General features: G+C 38.8%; 1 protein-coding gene across 5 annotated transcripts in view; it reads left to right on the forward strand.

Annotated features, from left to right (window-relative positions):
• Window positions 1-14838, forward strand: part of MYBPC1 (myosin binding protein C1) — an 85767-nt gene that overhangs the window by 54040 nt on the left and 16889 nt on the right. For all 5 annotated transcript variants that reach the window (XM_023591922.3, XM_023591923.3, XM_004469190.5 and 2 more), the window contains 8 exons: window positions 1576-1738; window positions 2660-2766; window positions 3085-3218; window positions 5960-6119; window positions 7175-7279; window positions 8315-8503; window positions 9354-9488; window positions 13589-13756. In XM_023591922.3, the coding sequence (XP_023447690.2) occupies window positions 1576-1738; window positions 2660-2766; window positions 3085-3218; window positions 5960-6119; window positions 7175-7279; window positions 8315-8503; window positions 9354-9488; window positions 13589-13756 (1161 nt within the window). The remainder of the gene's footprint in view (window positions 1-1575; window positions 1739-2659; window positions 2767-3084; window positions 3219-5959; window positions 6120-7174; window positions 7280-8314; window positions 8504-9353; window positions 9489-13588; window positions 13757-14838) is intronic.

The following is a 14838-nucleotide window of genomic DNA, read 5'->3' on the forward strand; positions in this document are numbered from 1 at the left end:
AGATGTGATATCAAACACCAATAGTCTTTGCTAAATCCATAGATAAACTTCCTATCTATTCCTTAAATAAACACTCAACACTCTGCAATTACATTTGTAGGGAAGAAAGTTATTCAAACCAAGGGAGAGAATATGCTAATGGGCTCCAGAGGCATGAGAGAATTAATGTACTTCCCCAAACGTCCCATAATAGTTCTCAATGGCAGTGTCCATCCCATGAGAATTAAAACAGCAAATATCTCAGGATGATTGGTAATATTTGCAGAGCAGAAGTCCTGCTTCCTTATTTCTTTCTTAGTCCAGTTACAATTCCTGTGATCATCATATATCAGAAGTAATCTCAATGCACTTCTTAAGTTTCATGGAAGTTAGCAATTTTAGTTTAATATCCCCCCAAAAATTTCAAAGATAGATTCTTACCTTATATTTGTATCCATTTAAAGCAAATATAGTCAGTTCTGCTATAAATCAACATATACACTCTTGAAAATCACTATGTTAGGCAGTCACTCAATAAAAACCTCAGGTTTATGGGAAAATGGGGTTATGGGCACAACACTCAAAAACTGTCTGCAACAGGGAGGCAGATGTGGCTCAAGAAATTGGGCTCCTGTCTACCATATAGGAGGTCCAGGGTTTGATACCCAGGGCCTCCTGGTGAAGGCAAGCTGGCCCTTGTGACAAGCTGGCCCTCACAGAGTGCTGGCCTACATGGAGTGCTGCCCCATGCAGGAATGCTGGCTCTGCGCAGGAGTGCTGGCCCATGCAGAGAGCTGGTGCAACAAGATGATGCAACAAAAAGAGACACAGAGGAGAGATAATATGAGATGCAGCAGACCAGGTTGCTGAGGTGGTGCAAGAGAATGATTGGCTCTCTTTCACTCCAGAAGGTCCCAGGATCGGTTCCTGGAGCTGCCTAATGATAATACAAGTAGACACAGAAGAACACACAGCGAATGGACACAGAGAGCAGACAATGGAGGGAGGGGAGAGAAATTTTTTTAAAAACTGTCTGCAACACATTAATAAAAATAAAAACAAAGAACCTAATAAAAACAGTAACACAGTTTTACACATGTTAAAAGCTTAATAACTACTACAATAAATATGACATTTTACCTTGAAATATTTGCTTGTGGAGGCGGATGTCAGAAGTGTTGCAGCTTGTAAGTTACTGGGAGTGGTAGAAGGAGGATTTGAAATCAAATGAAAGGTTGGAACTTCAGATGTGAATGGCTGTGGCTCATATCACATAGGTTAACTGAAGTAGCTGGGACATGTTTGCAGTGTGTGTGGGGGTGGGAGTGCATTTTGTGCATTCCTACCTTACTCAGTTCGGCTGGGTGCAGCTTTCTGCATTCGTCCAGTTTTTCTCATGAGTGCAACCATGCTTAATCAAACATGAAATTTGTACTAGTCTTAAACTGTTCCCTGTTACATCAAGTGTATTGAAACAGATGCTCATTTTCAAAACATTTGCTCTTGCAGAACTGATTGTACCATTATGAAATGACACCATTTTGCCTTGTGTAGAGTTTAGGTTTGAAATTTGTAATGTTTTATTTATTTCTATAGTGAGACCTTTGAAGATATTGACACCTCTGACTGATCAGACTGTAAAACTTGGGAAAGAAATCTGTTTGAAATGTGAAATCTCTGAAAACATCCCAGGGAAATGGACTAAAAATGGTCTACCTGTTCAGGAGAGTGACCGTCTAAAGGTTGTTCACAAAGGAAGGTAAGCAAGCAGTGATCCACAAGCAAGGGTTGGTCCCATCTCCTCTTTCTACACTTCATAAATTGCTTGTTTTGTGAGGATATTTGCAGAGTGGCCATCAGGAAAGGGTCTTTTTTCTGTATCTTTATTTCCAACTAGCAAGAGCTTGTGATTTCTCTATTATACGCCAGGTTCTACCAGTTATCCTATGTCTACGCCCCACCCTACAGTGGTTTGCTATTCAAAACCTATTGACTGATTCTTTCCATCTAAACATAAAGTAAGAATGACTCTGAATTCCAATTGTGGAATTGGTCAAAATAAATTAACAATAAGCTTCAATTGATCTTTCCACTAATTTATTTTTAGGGCATAAATCCTAGAATCTAGCTAAGTTCTAAAGGAAGGTTTCTTAAACTTTGATCCATGGATCCTTAGGAGAAATGGACTTCAAGGACCTCTATAAATCCTCTGAAATTGTAATAATTATGTGTACAACAATACATGTCCTTTTCAAGAGAGTGGATTCAAAGTGTCCATCAGATATTCATGAGTTCATGACCAAATAAGTTTAAAAACAATTGGTTTAAGGTATGATATGTGAAGCCAAAGTCAAGATTATTCTTTGTAATTTCTTAAACCTTAAACTATGGCATTATTGAAATGTTTTATTTTAGGCTTTTTAAAGTTATGAGATGGAAAAGGGAATAATAAACTCTTACATATATCATAAACAGGCTGTTTTTGCAGAGGTAATTCTATATAATCCAAAATAAAGAATTGATGTAAATCAATAAGTAGGATAGTTAAGAATTCTTTCTCATGTGCCAGCTTGCACCAAATAAATTAGTCATATAATTTGAGTATATATCTCTTCACTTTTGGTCATAGACGTCTAAATCTTTGCAGTGTGTTAGAAATATGTTTTTCTCATTTCCTTAGAATCCACAAGTTAGTGATAGCCAATGCTCTCGTTGAGGATGAAGGTGATTATGTGTTTGCACCAGATGCCTATTCTGTGACTTTGCCTGCCAAAGTTCATGTTATTGGTGAGTAGATAAAAGAAATCATTGTGGAGTTCTGTTTTTGTTTGTTTCTACTTACTTTGGAATTGTAATGTAATTAAAATATGTGATATTTAAAGAAAAAATATCAATTGGTTTTAATCACTAATCCATAAATCATTCAATTTTTAAAGTCTTACAACGAAGTCATTTTACAAGGTGTTAGGCATCAACTGCCTTGACTTAACGTTCTCTTAACTAGATAACGTATTGGTTGCTATCAACATTTAGCACCAAACACTTAGTCCAGATATTCCCATGCAAGTGACTGTCTGATAACAAAGACCATGTTTAATCTTCCAGATCCTCCGAGAATCATCTTGGACGGTCTTGATGCCGACAATACAGTGACAGTAATCGCAGGAAACAAACTTCGTCTTGAGATCCCCGTCACTGGAGAACCTCCTCCTAAAGCCATCTGGAGCCGAGCAGATAAGGTTTGCTCTAAGTGCACATGCATACACACACCGCCCTCTCTACTCCCTGCCATCTGAAGAAGGGAGAAGGCAAAAAAATTGTACAGAGGTACATGCCAGCTGTAACTCCATTTAAAAAGAAAAGATCTTTGATTTCCAGACAAATATGGTAACCATCCATTTACTTCTTATCTTTCTGGCTACCTACTGTGTGCCAGGCATGTTTTTAGGTGCAGTGAACACAAGGACCCTTTTAACATTCTAATGGGTGTCATGGATAGAGTGGGAAAGAGGTAGGCAAAGAATTAGTAAATAAATAAATGAATAAAATAACTTTGGATAATAATTAGTGCTATGAAGATAATAAAACAGCAAGTGATTAGGTCGTGGCAGCTTTAATGAATAAAAAAGAGCCCATTGAAGCGGACTTGGCCCAGTGGTTAGGCCATCCGCCTACCACATGGGAGGTCCATGGTTCAAACCCCGGGCGTCCTTGACCCGTGTGGAGCTGAACCATGGGCAGTGCTGATGCTCGCAAGGAGTGCCCTGCCACGCAGGGGTATCCCCCGCATACGTGCAAGGAGTGCGGTTCCACCCCGTAAGGAGAACTGCCCAGCACGAAAGAAAGTGCAGCCTGCCCAAGAATGGTACAGCACACACGCAGAGCTGACACAACTAGATGACGCAACAAAAAGAAACACAGATTCCCGGTGCTGCTGATAAGGATAGAAGTGGTCACAGAAGAACACACAGCGAATGGACACAGAGAGCAGACAACTGGGGGGGGGGATAAATAAATAAATAAATAAACAAATAAATATAGAGCCCATTATGTGAAGATCAAAGGGAAATGATTTCCAGATGGAGGCAATTTGAGTGCAAAGGCCATGGAGAGCAAGTGAGCTTGGTGTGTTGAAGGTATAGAAAGAAAATCAGCATGGCTGGGGCAGAGTGAGCAGGGAGAGAAAAATAAAGTTGGAATGGTAGAGGATTCCAGCTTCAGCATGACCCCGTGGCTTCCTACATAAAATGTTTTACTTTTAAAAAGCAGAACATGAGACTTCTACTCCCAACCAGGATGGAGTAACAGGGACCAGGTGTACCCACTCATCTGAAATGTATCCCCCCCCCCAAAAAAAAACCCTGAAAAAATATATTAACCAACAATTTTCAAGACATTGGAATCAGCAGTGAAACACAGTGACCCCTGAGAAATGGGAGACAAATGAGGTGAGCCCTATGGTTACCCTAGCTTACTTGCCTTGAGAGAATTTCCAGGCAGTGGTGCAGGAAAGGGGAACTTGGGCAAAGCCCAGTGGACTCCCTGAGTTCAAGACTCCCTGAGCCCAGGGAGACCAAAGCAGCTTCACAAGACATGTATCGGAGGAGAGCACGACAAAGAGAAAGAACCCTGGAGATCTGTGGAGACTGCCCTTCAGGTATTCGGTAGAGTACCTCTCAGTGCTTGTTTATGAGGAAACTGCTCAAGCTTGGGGAAAGAATCATCCCGACAGATTAAAAGGAAGAAGCCTGGTGCTTACAAAGGGTCAGGATTAGTGCTTGTTCCCCCAATCAGACTTGAAAATGTCATAATTCATAGGGCCTTGAGTGGAGTAGCAAAGTCATCCCCTAGCTTAAGGCAGAGGTTCTGGCTTGCCCATATCGAGGCTTTTGGGAGAAATCAGGATAGTTCCTGACAGAAAATCACCTTTCTGAAGTGACAAACTAGCCACCTGTGCTAGATATGCTTCATTGTGTCTTCTCTAATATAATCTAACACCCATGTTCTTTCCACCCTAGGTAAATCTTTTTCTTTTCACATTAAAATAAAAAGCAGAGCATCTTTTACAGTCATAAAACTAGAATTTGTTTAATATGGGGAAATTTTTTTCTATTCTAAAATAGAAGAATTATGAAGACCGTTTTGAGTATTATTACTGTTGTCCTCATCTGATATTTTTAAAGATTAATGAGCTTAATCCAGATACAAAAAAAGTAGGGAGTTAACATAATAGTGGCAAATACCCAGTTTTTATATTACCTTGACCTTCTCTGTTTTTCCTCTTTGTATATTAGTTGTTTGTTGTCATATAGAAAATATGATGTGGGTATCAGAAAACTGTCATGCTGCTTAAAATTTCTGGTTTAAGAAAGAAGAAAGGAAAGAAGTAAAAAGGGAAGAAAATAAAAGAAAGTAAATATTATAGGAGGCTCAACGTTACTCTGTTTTCACTTTGAAAATTAGGTGTTCATTCTTCCATGTCCTATTAGAAGGGGAGAATTCAACAGTATTCAACAATCTGTTGAGAAAATTGACCTTGCCACCTTCTTTCGCCCTTTTTATTGTTTTTAAATTTTCAAGACGTCTAAGGAAATGAACAAATCATGATTTAATTTCTGTTATGGGTTTGAATATTTCTAATTTCACACTGAAAGACACCTCCCTCCCCTAGAATGTAGAATTTCTACAGTTATATTTTTAGTCCTCCAACTTTCTCTTGGGTGAGTTAGTGGTTAGTGGACATTGGAGTCAAATCTCAGCTCTACCACCTCTTAGCTATATGGTCTTGGGCAAGTTAAGTCTCAGTTTCCCCATGTATAAAATGAGTAACAATATCTTTGGCATATGAGTTGTTGGAGGATTAAACTGAGAAAATGTATTGTAGGAGTTCGCACAATGTCTAGCTCATGTTCTGAGACACTCCAAAGTAGCTCTTGTTGTCATGTAGGCCATGCCACATATTTTTTTCTTTCCTTTTTAGGCTATTATGGAAGGCAGTGGCAGGATAAGGGCAGAATCTTACCCTGACAGCAGTACTCTGGTCATTGATGTAGCTGAAAGGGATGACTCGGGTGTTTACAACATACATCTGAAAAATGAAGCTGGAGAAGCACATGCAAGCATCAAGGTTAAAGTTGTGGGTAAGTCCCCCAGGTGAACAAGCTTCTAGAATCAAGCTGACAGCTCTAGAAGCAGAGTAGACTTTGCTGGCTTTTGGTTCTCTTAACTTTTCTGGACAGTAAACAAAACAAAAAAAAAAACAAAAAAAAAAACACACAGAAGAGCAGCATTTCACAAGTAAGCATCGTTCTTTTTCTACCACTGCTAGTTCTATCCTTCCCTCCTCTCCCTTCCTTCCTCTTCCCTCCTTTCCCCTTCCCTTGCCTTCCAGAGGGCCTCTTATTGTAGGAATGAGTAGCTAAGGTCAGTCATTTTGGTGCCCTATAAATATCACTAAAACACAATTCATAAATAACTTCGTACATCAAAATCATTGGAGAAGAGTATTATCTGCCTTGGTGCTTAAATGACCATCTAAGTACATTTTTTGAAGCCTGAAACCAAGTGAAATGGGTCTAGGAGATAACTGGTATTCCAAGGTCTCTTAATCTCTATTTGTTTTAGTTTTCTGTTATGAAGCATATTTCAAACTGACATAAAAACTAAAAATCACATTATCAGACACTAAACTATATTTACAAGACATGACAAGTGATATGTCATTTCTAACTTGGATTTCCACCAGTCAGTGTCTTGAATCTTCCAACTGATGTAAAATTTGCAATAATTTAGCCTTGATTCAGTTCTGCTGGAGATTTGTTTTGTATTAAAAAAAAAAAAAATCAACCAAAAACCCATATCCAACATTTAAACAATAATTTCTTAGTTACTATTTTCTAGGTAAAGAACAAATCTTGCATTCCACGTGGCTCTTATTCTCTAATTAGTTTAAAGGATTTGGGAAGTCATTGTTTTTCTTTTTACTGGGCTCACCTTCACTTATCCCTTATTGAGCATGACTTTTTACCCAAATTTGTTTACTAACTGCCTTTCAGTAGACACAGACAGGTATTCAGAAAGAACAGTGCTTCTATGACTATTACTAATAAACATTATTTTCCAACTACCATTTTCCTTTGCATGTGCTCTCTCTTTCATTTTATTTTAATTTTATTTTGTTTTTTATCTGCTACAGACATCCCTGATCCTCCAGTGGCACCGAATGTGACAGATGTAGGAGATGATTGGTGCATCATGAACTGGGATCCTCCGGTCTATGATGGGGGGTCCCCAATCTTAGGTAACTGCATGTTTGTCAGCCTGTGGAGCTGCCAATGGAGTTGATGTCCTCTTTATGCACAGAGCATCCATTAAAAATACTGCATTTAAAAGAAAACTTATTACACTGTGACTTTAAATATCCATTGGAATTAAAATGTATTTTGGGGTCTTCTGTAATTAGTCTATATTTAAATAGCTCTGAAGAATATCATTTGATTACCTGTTTTCTTTTTTATATTTATACTCAGTGTCTACTTTGGAAACAACTCTAAGTCCAATATAAGCTGTTCTTGTCAGGAAATGTCTAGTTCCATAGAATAGGCCTATGAATAAATTTCTTTTAAATGCTTAAAAGGGGGAAATGAACTTGGCCCAGTGGTTAGGGCGTCCGTCTACCACATGGGAGGTCTGCGGTTCCAACTCCATGGCGCCGCCCACACTTCCCATGCCGCTGACGACAACAGAAGCGGACAAAGAAACAAGACACAGCAAATAGACACAGAGAACAGACAACCAGGGGAGGGAGGGGAATTAAATAAATAAATAAATCTTTTTTTTAAAATAAATAAATAAATAAATGCTTAAAAGGAATTGCTTCCCCTAAGGAACTAGAATTTTTCTCCTTATTGATAATGAGACCCATACAACTGGCCATTTTCCCTTTCTTGTCTTAATTGCTGGGACTCAGAGCCAAATATATTGCTTATTTTGAGCAGTTGTATAAGTTGCTATGGCCTACATATCTACAATATCTTTTCCTCTCTTCTCTTCCTGGTACAATTTTAATTTTTTCTAGTCTTGTTATTTTTAACTATTCTATTTTGTTTTAAAGATGCAATCTATATTAGTATCCTATGATGTTAATATTTGTATTCCCTATAATCTCTTTCAAATGATTGATTAAGAATAAGATGGGTTAAAAATACATAAAAAGAGGACTATTTCACTTAGAATGCTGAGATTATGCAAATTTTTAAGAATTTCTAATATCTGCCAAAGTTTAATTTTGAAGACTGAGGTAAAACTTGTAGTTTTCCTTTTGTGTCACCTCCAGGTTACTTTATTGAGAGGAAAAAGAAGCAAAGCTCCAGGTGGATGCGGCTGAATTTTGATCTCTGCAAAGAAACGACTTTTGAGCCCAAGAAGATGATTGAAGGCGTGGCCTACGAGGTCCGCATCTTTGCTGTTAATGCCATCGGCATCTCCAAGCCCAGTATGCCCTCCAAGCCTTTTGTTCCCTTGGGTGAGTCCAGAGAGATGTGTCTTTGTCAAGGGAATCATTGTCCCAGATTCTGATACTCTCCTTCTTACCTCTCACTGGAAAAGGCCTGGAAGCTTCTGCTTAGAGTGGTGGGTGAGCAGGAGGTTGGAGGTGGGTAGGACAATTTGCTGCCTAAATAATTGAAAATCAAGCTTGGTAGAATTGAAGATCTTCACAATTCGGGCCCTGAAATTTAGCACCAAGAATTCCTGTGACAGCTGTGGGTGGCTTCAGCTGCTACTCCTCATTGAAAAGGTGAAGCTTTGTCCATTCACAGAAGACCATTTTCCATTTATCCTCCTGAAATTCCTTGGTATGAACACTATAACTAAAAGGAATTGAGATTATTTCAACAAATCACATTTGGAAAATAGTCTATTTTCTTTACAATCACACCTTACATTATCTTTTGAATGAAAAAATTCAATTCAGTGAAGGCAAGAAAAACAAACAAACCCAGAAGATGTCTCCATTATTTCATGATAGTGATGCATTTTTCTGATTGAAAAAAGATTTAGTACAAGAGTTTGCATGTTAAATTTAGAGAGTTATGGGAAATTTGCTCTAGATCCATGGATCCCAAATTTTGATTCTTCAACTTCCTTCAGTTTCTTGTCTTCCTATAGCAATGTCCCAAAGTAGAGGGAATCTGGCAGTATTTCTAAAGTCTTTGCCTTACATATAGCATATGCTCAAGAAGTCTTTATTGAATTTTATTAAGATTTGGGGGCTGCTGTATATATTTTATATCAATCATAGTTCATTTTATCATACTTCCTGTGCCATAACTCTAGTTAACAGTTTCTTCTTTTTCTCCCTTTTATCTTTTAAGCTGTAACCAGCCCGCCTACCCTTTTGGCTGTTGATTCTGTAACTGACACCTCGGTCACGATGAGATGGCGGCCCCCAGACCAGATTGGTGCAGCAGGTTTAGATGGCTATGTGCTAGAGTATTGCTTTGAAGGAAGTAAGTATAACTACTAAGATGACTTCCTAGGCTTAAAATGAATGCCACCATCATAGGTGAAATGTGTCCTCTTTTGTTTCTCTTTCTTGGGAGCTCATTTCCTTCCCACTAAAAATGTGATGGCGCCAAAGTTCATCCTTCTAAGATGTATAAAAATTTAGTCCCTCCTTTGTACTTGCTGCTAATAAATTAAGATCTCAAAAAATATCCTGGTGAGGCTCCCAGATAGGCTGACATGATTGAATTACGACATAGGGAGGGCCCTGACAAAACTTCAGGGACTTCTACTTCTTCAGTTGCACCACAGCAAAATGAAAGACTAGCTTAGGTGAAGCAACTTGGAAATTCTAAACCCTGTACCTCGCAAAGGTTAGCTATAGAAAGAGTTGCCTATTCCCAGTTAATAAGGAGAGACTATATATTGGATATCTGGTGAGCATCCTCTGCCTTCTTAAAGAAAAAAAAAAAAAGATTTAACAACTCTAAGGGTTAGAAGCATTAAATCTCAGAGGGTAGAAGAAATAGATTCAACATATGACAGTAACATGTCAGACTTGAGTATATAAAAATTTAATAGCTTAAATACAGAAAGAGAAGAGAAACAAGACAAAATTTAAAATCACTGATAGAAACAAGAGAAAATGACAAAAGCAAATATGGGCCAGAGTGTACGTGAAAACCAAGGAGACATAAAATTCACTGCAAGTCTTTCGTATCTCCGGTTCCCCCTTGTCATGACTACAAGTTGATGACATTTGAAAATGGGTGAATATAACTGTCCCAGCCTCATTCTAGATGATGGTAGTAAACCATTTAGCAAAAAAAAGCCTGCTAGGATTTCCACAAATAATAGCCTACAACTTAATCTCTAAGAAAACTCTTTGGACCCCAAACTTTAACATGGATCTTACAAGGGAAGGAGAGACTACAGGGTCCATTTGGGAAATCAGGAATGTGAACACAAAAGGACATCCCTGGGAGGAAAACTGCTATGAAGAAGAAATCTCTGTTGAGGAAACTGCTGGGAAAGAAATCCCAGTCCCCTGGTTTGGGGCACACGTTGCTGGTCAAGAGGGAAGAGAAGGAGAGGGGACCTGAAGTTTGCTGGTAATGCTTGGTTCCGTTTATGCGTGTTCCGCTCATGGAAATCCACTCACCAAAACCAGTGGGGAAACTAATTATAAGAAAGTTCCCAGGGTCTGCCCAGCAAGGGAGGGGGCCAGCATCACTAATGCAACAGGTAAACTTTTAGCATTTCAGGATATGAGTTATTCTGATTCCATTTCCCCCCACATTTCAAAAAGTTGTGAGCATTCCACTCTGTTTTTTATATTGCCCAGCCAGCAAATTTCCCAGTCTTATATGTGATTTGGCTGCTGAGCACAAACATTTTATGTATGTATGAAACAGAGCAAATTCTTTACTCTTTTCTTTCTGATAGGTTTAAAAAGTAAGAAGATACAGCAAAATGATAAATGGCTGTCATTTTGATGTTACCCACCTTAGATAAAATACAACGAAGTGTATTTTACATAATTTTGTGTGTGGTCTGTGTAGATACATATGTATGCATATATACATATGTATATGTACACAGTCATTATTTTGTATATATTTTGCCACATAACGTTTTGGAATTAGCTTTCTCTGGAAGTTCTTTTATAACGTGTATATCTTTCTTCTTGTGGTCTTTCCTTTATGTGGCTGCCTTATTCTTCTTCTCTTTTAATGGCTGCTGTCCTCCAGACTAATTTTCTGTAGTGTTTAATGCTTTTAGACATCTCAGGTTTTATTCTGTAAGAGAATCCCCCTTTTTTTATATAAGATTGTGTGTTGTTTCTGCCTTTTTTTTTTTTTTTGGTGTTGTTTTTTTGTAATGCCTGCAGCATTTTATTCTTCTTTGTTTTCTTCCTTCACTCTATTTCATTCTTTTCTTTCTTTGAAACTTTCTTTCATGTATTAAATAACTTTCATATTCCTTCCCCCATCCCCTGAACACCATTTTCTTTTTCTCGGTCTCCCTCAATTCAAGTGGTTCAGTGTGAAGGGCTGGATTGTTTTTGTTTCCTTTTCATCTTGTTTCCATCCTGCTGTCTCTTGAATATTTCTCCTTTACTTTACTCTTTCCTATGTGTTTTCTCAGTCTCCTTTTTTCACTTCCTCATCAATTGTCTCTTGACTGTGAAAATACCAACAGGGGAGCTCCAAACCGACCATTTCCTTAAAGCTGTGTCTCTTTTGCAAAGTCATAAGTCATTTTTTGTTATCCACATCCCCTCCCAGCTACCAAGATAATTGTGGCTTCTTGCCACCTTCTCCATTCTACTCCTGGGGGCATTGGAACAAGAGATAGGAAAATGTTCTCAGGGGCAGCCAGTCTAGTCCCTGCTCACATGCTCCTCTCCTGATATTTAGAAACTCATTCTCCCAAATCAGTGAGGTATACCCAATGTGCCCTGTGAACGGGCAAGCTTCCCTCCACCCATGTGGATTGCAGGGACCAGGGCAGGCTCAGTTTGTTTTCTTGACCAGAGATCATCGTCATCGCAACCAGGAGCTTCTTCCCGAGCTGCTGCTGGGGCAGTGTTCATTTCCTTTCAGAACTCCAGGCCTGGTAAGGCAGGGCTGGTCTAGTCATAGGTGCCTTGACTAATGACTAATGAGTCGCTCTAATGAGTGAGCCCCAACAAGAGGACTGGGATCCCTGGGGACCTAGGAGGACCTTCACCGGTTGGGAGTGGCAGGGACAGAAGCAAGGACAGACTTTCCCCTGTGCTCTGCTCCCCTGGGGATCCTAGGGCCTTCTCCTCCTTTTTCTTCAGGTTTTGCTTTGTTCTTCTCTACCTCTTGTTCCCACGGCTAGAGGAACCCCCAGCCCATGTCCGTCTCCTCTTCTCTTTTCTTCTCCCTGCTCTTCACTGTGGCAGGTGCCTCAGGACAAAACCACAGTCTCCACAGAGCACTCTGTGCCTCTCCTGAGGAGCCCCACTAACGTGTTTGGTCTCTTCCATCACTGCACTGAAGACAAATGTCCCTGCGTACTTTGCATACTTTACTAACAGAGAATGCTGACTACTCATGCGATATTCTTCTGGTGTGAAAAGTGGGTGTCTTTAATTAATTTTAATGACGAACTCTCAAAGGTACATCAGCAAAACAGTCTAATGAAAATGGGGAGGCTGCGTATGATCTACCAGGTAAAGTATTCTGTGAAAGCTCTCAACTTCCTTACTATATGATAAAGTTTCTGGGAATGTTCCATGACTCAGCAGGAAGCACACCCACACCCACATACAAAAAGCCCTTAGAACTGGGGAGATGGATCGATAGCGTGGGATCCAAGCTTTTATTTATTTATTTATTTAAATTCCTGTGGGTGTAATACATACATACTTTTAGAAGCTCAAATATTTATAAGCTGTAGATGCTGGGTTTAGATTTTCTTGACAATGCACAAGATAAAGTTACTACAATAAAATTTTTTAAATCAAATTTTTGATTGAACTAAAAAAATTGTGCCAACTCCTTATGAGGCTTTGGCTTGTGAGCTGTGTTTCCTCTTTGCCATAGATATAAGCTGCTTTTCTTCACAAATGTGAAAGTGATCAGATTCCCTATACTGATGTGTGTCATACAATAATAATCAGCCAAGATAAAACAGAGATTATCTCAGTATAAAGTTGTGTCTCTCACCCCTAAGAAAAGTGTTTTCCTGTTTTTCTGAATTTTATGTATGTAGATGGATAAATATTTTGCTTATATCAATCATTATAAATCCAAATTGGAATAAAACTGCTATAAAATTCTTGGGTACAGTTATTATTCTTCAGGACACACTAGTATCCTGAATAAGAGATTTTATCAGAAATAACTGAATCCAATAGTTTGTCCTTCCTATTGTTTGTGTTAATCATTTTAGGCCATTTTTCATTTAAATAAGAAAAATGTCCACCCTTTTGCCTAAACCAGACCAAAGTGATATTCCCTCCAAATGCTTTAATGGTGGCTAAAATACTAATCTGGAGTCTACAGTAATGGTTAGGATGAGTTCTTTCACTGAGCACTCTTCCTCCTTGTTTTCTCTCTTCTGTGGATTTTAGCTGAGGACTGGATAGTTGCAAACACAGACCTGATCGATAAGACCAAGTTCACCATCCCGGGTCTGCCCACGGATGCAAAGATCTTTGTTCGCGTGAAGGCTGTCAACAAAGCCGGCGCCAGCGAGCCCAAGTACTACTCTCAGCCCATTCTTGTGAGGGAAATAATAGGTAGGTGGCAACGCTTTGAAAATTCTTACTCCATTTACAATGTTTGATTTTACTTTTTTTAAAAAAAACTTTCTTCCTCAAAACCTATTTCATCACTTCTTTGATATTTTATTCATTCCAACATGGGAGTTTGAAATGAACAAAATAGCTCTTGTTTTTTCAGGCAGAAAAGAGACAAGCAAGTGTGAGATATCATGGTGAGTTGTTATAACTTGGTGCTCTGAACCTCACCAGGTCCTCTGAGCCTAGTCTAGTACATTGGAAAGAGAGTGGATGGAGGCAGCAGTGCACACTGCCCCTGGAGCTGCAGCCATGGCTCATGTGGGGTTGCCAGGTCAGAACACTTTTCAAAATAATACAAACACTTTGCTCCTTTCGATGTCTTGACATTGGCACTACTGGTGCAAAGGCGATGCTGAGTAAATTGGCTGGTGCCTCAGCACAAATCAAGTCAATGACACCAAGCTACCAGTAACCCTTGTATTCTTCACCACAATGTACTCAGAGTTCAAATAAAAGGGCCAGTTTTGCATTAGAAGGTTATTGATCAAGCAGTAAAAAGGACTGATTTTATTAAATCTTGATCTTTGAGAACACATTTTTTTAAATGCTCTGTGTGGCGGATGGAATGTGAAGTATGTATGAAGTGCTTCACTGCATACTTTTTTCATGAAACTCCATTTTTACTTGAGAAAATGACCAGGACCAACCATAGTTCATCAGTGATGGGTATTTGGTAGACATTGCCTGGAAAATGAATGGAGTGAGTTAGTTACTTCAAGGAAAACAGTATTTGTTGTCAACTTGTCAGTGATGAAATTTGAACTTGCAAGCAAAAATTAGAATTTTGGAAAACCTGTATCCATCACCCTGAACTTGACAACTTCCCAATACTTAAAGATGTTTCTGATAAAATAGATGCTGATATTAAGGAATGAATTTTCAAAATATTATGTAATGGAATGTATCAGAATTTAGAAGAACTGCATAATTTAGTAGCAACATTTCTCAAATGACCAATGCATATTACAAAATCATTCATGGGTGAAAGAGACATTCAAAGTGTAAGATAGACCAGTGGA

The sequence above is a fragment of the Dasypus novemcinctus genome, chromosome 12, assembly GCF_030445035.2.
Source record: "Dasypus novemcinctus isolate mDasNov1 chromosome 12, mDasNov1.1.hap2, whole genome shotgun sequence".
Taxonomy (NCBI): domain Eukaryota; kingdom Metazoa; phylum Chordata; class Mammalia; order Cingulata; family Dasypodidae; genus Dasypus; species Dasypus novemcinctus.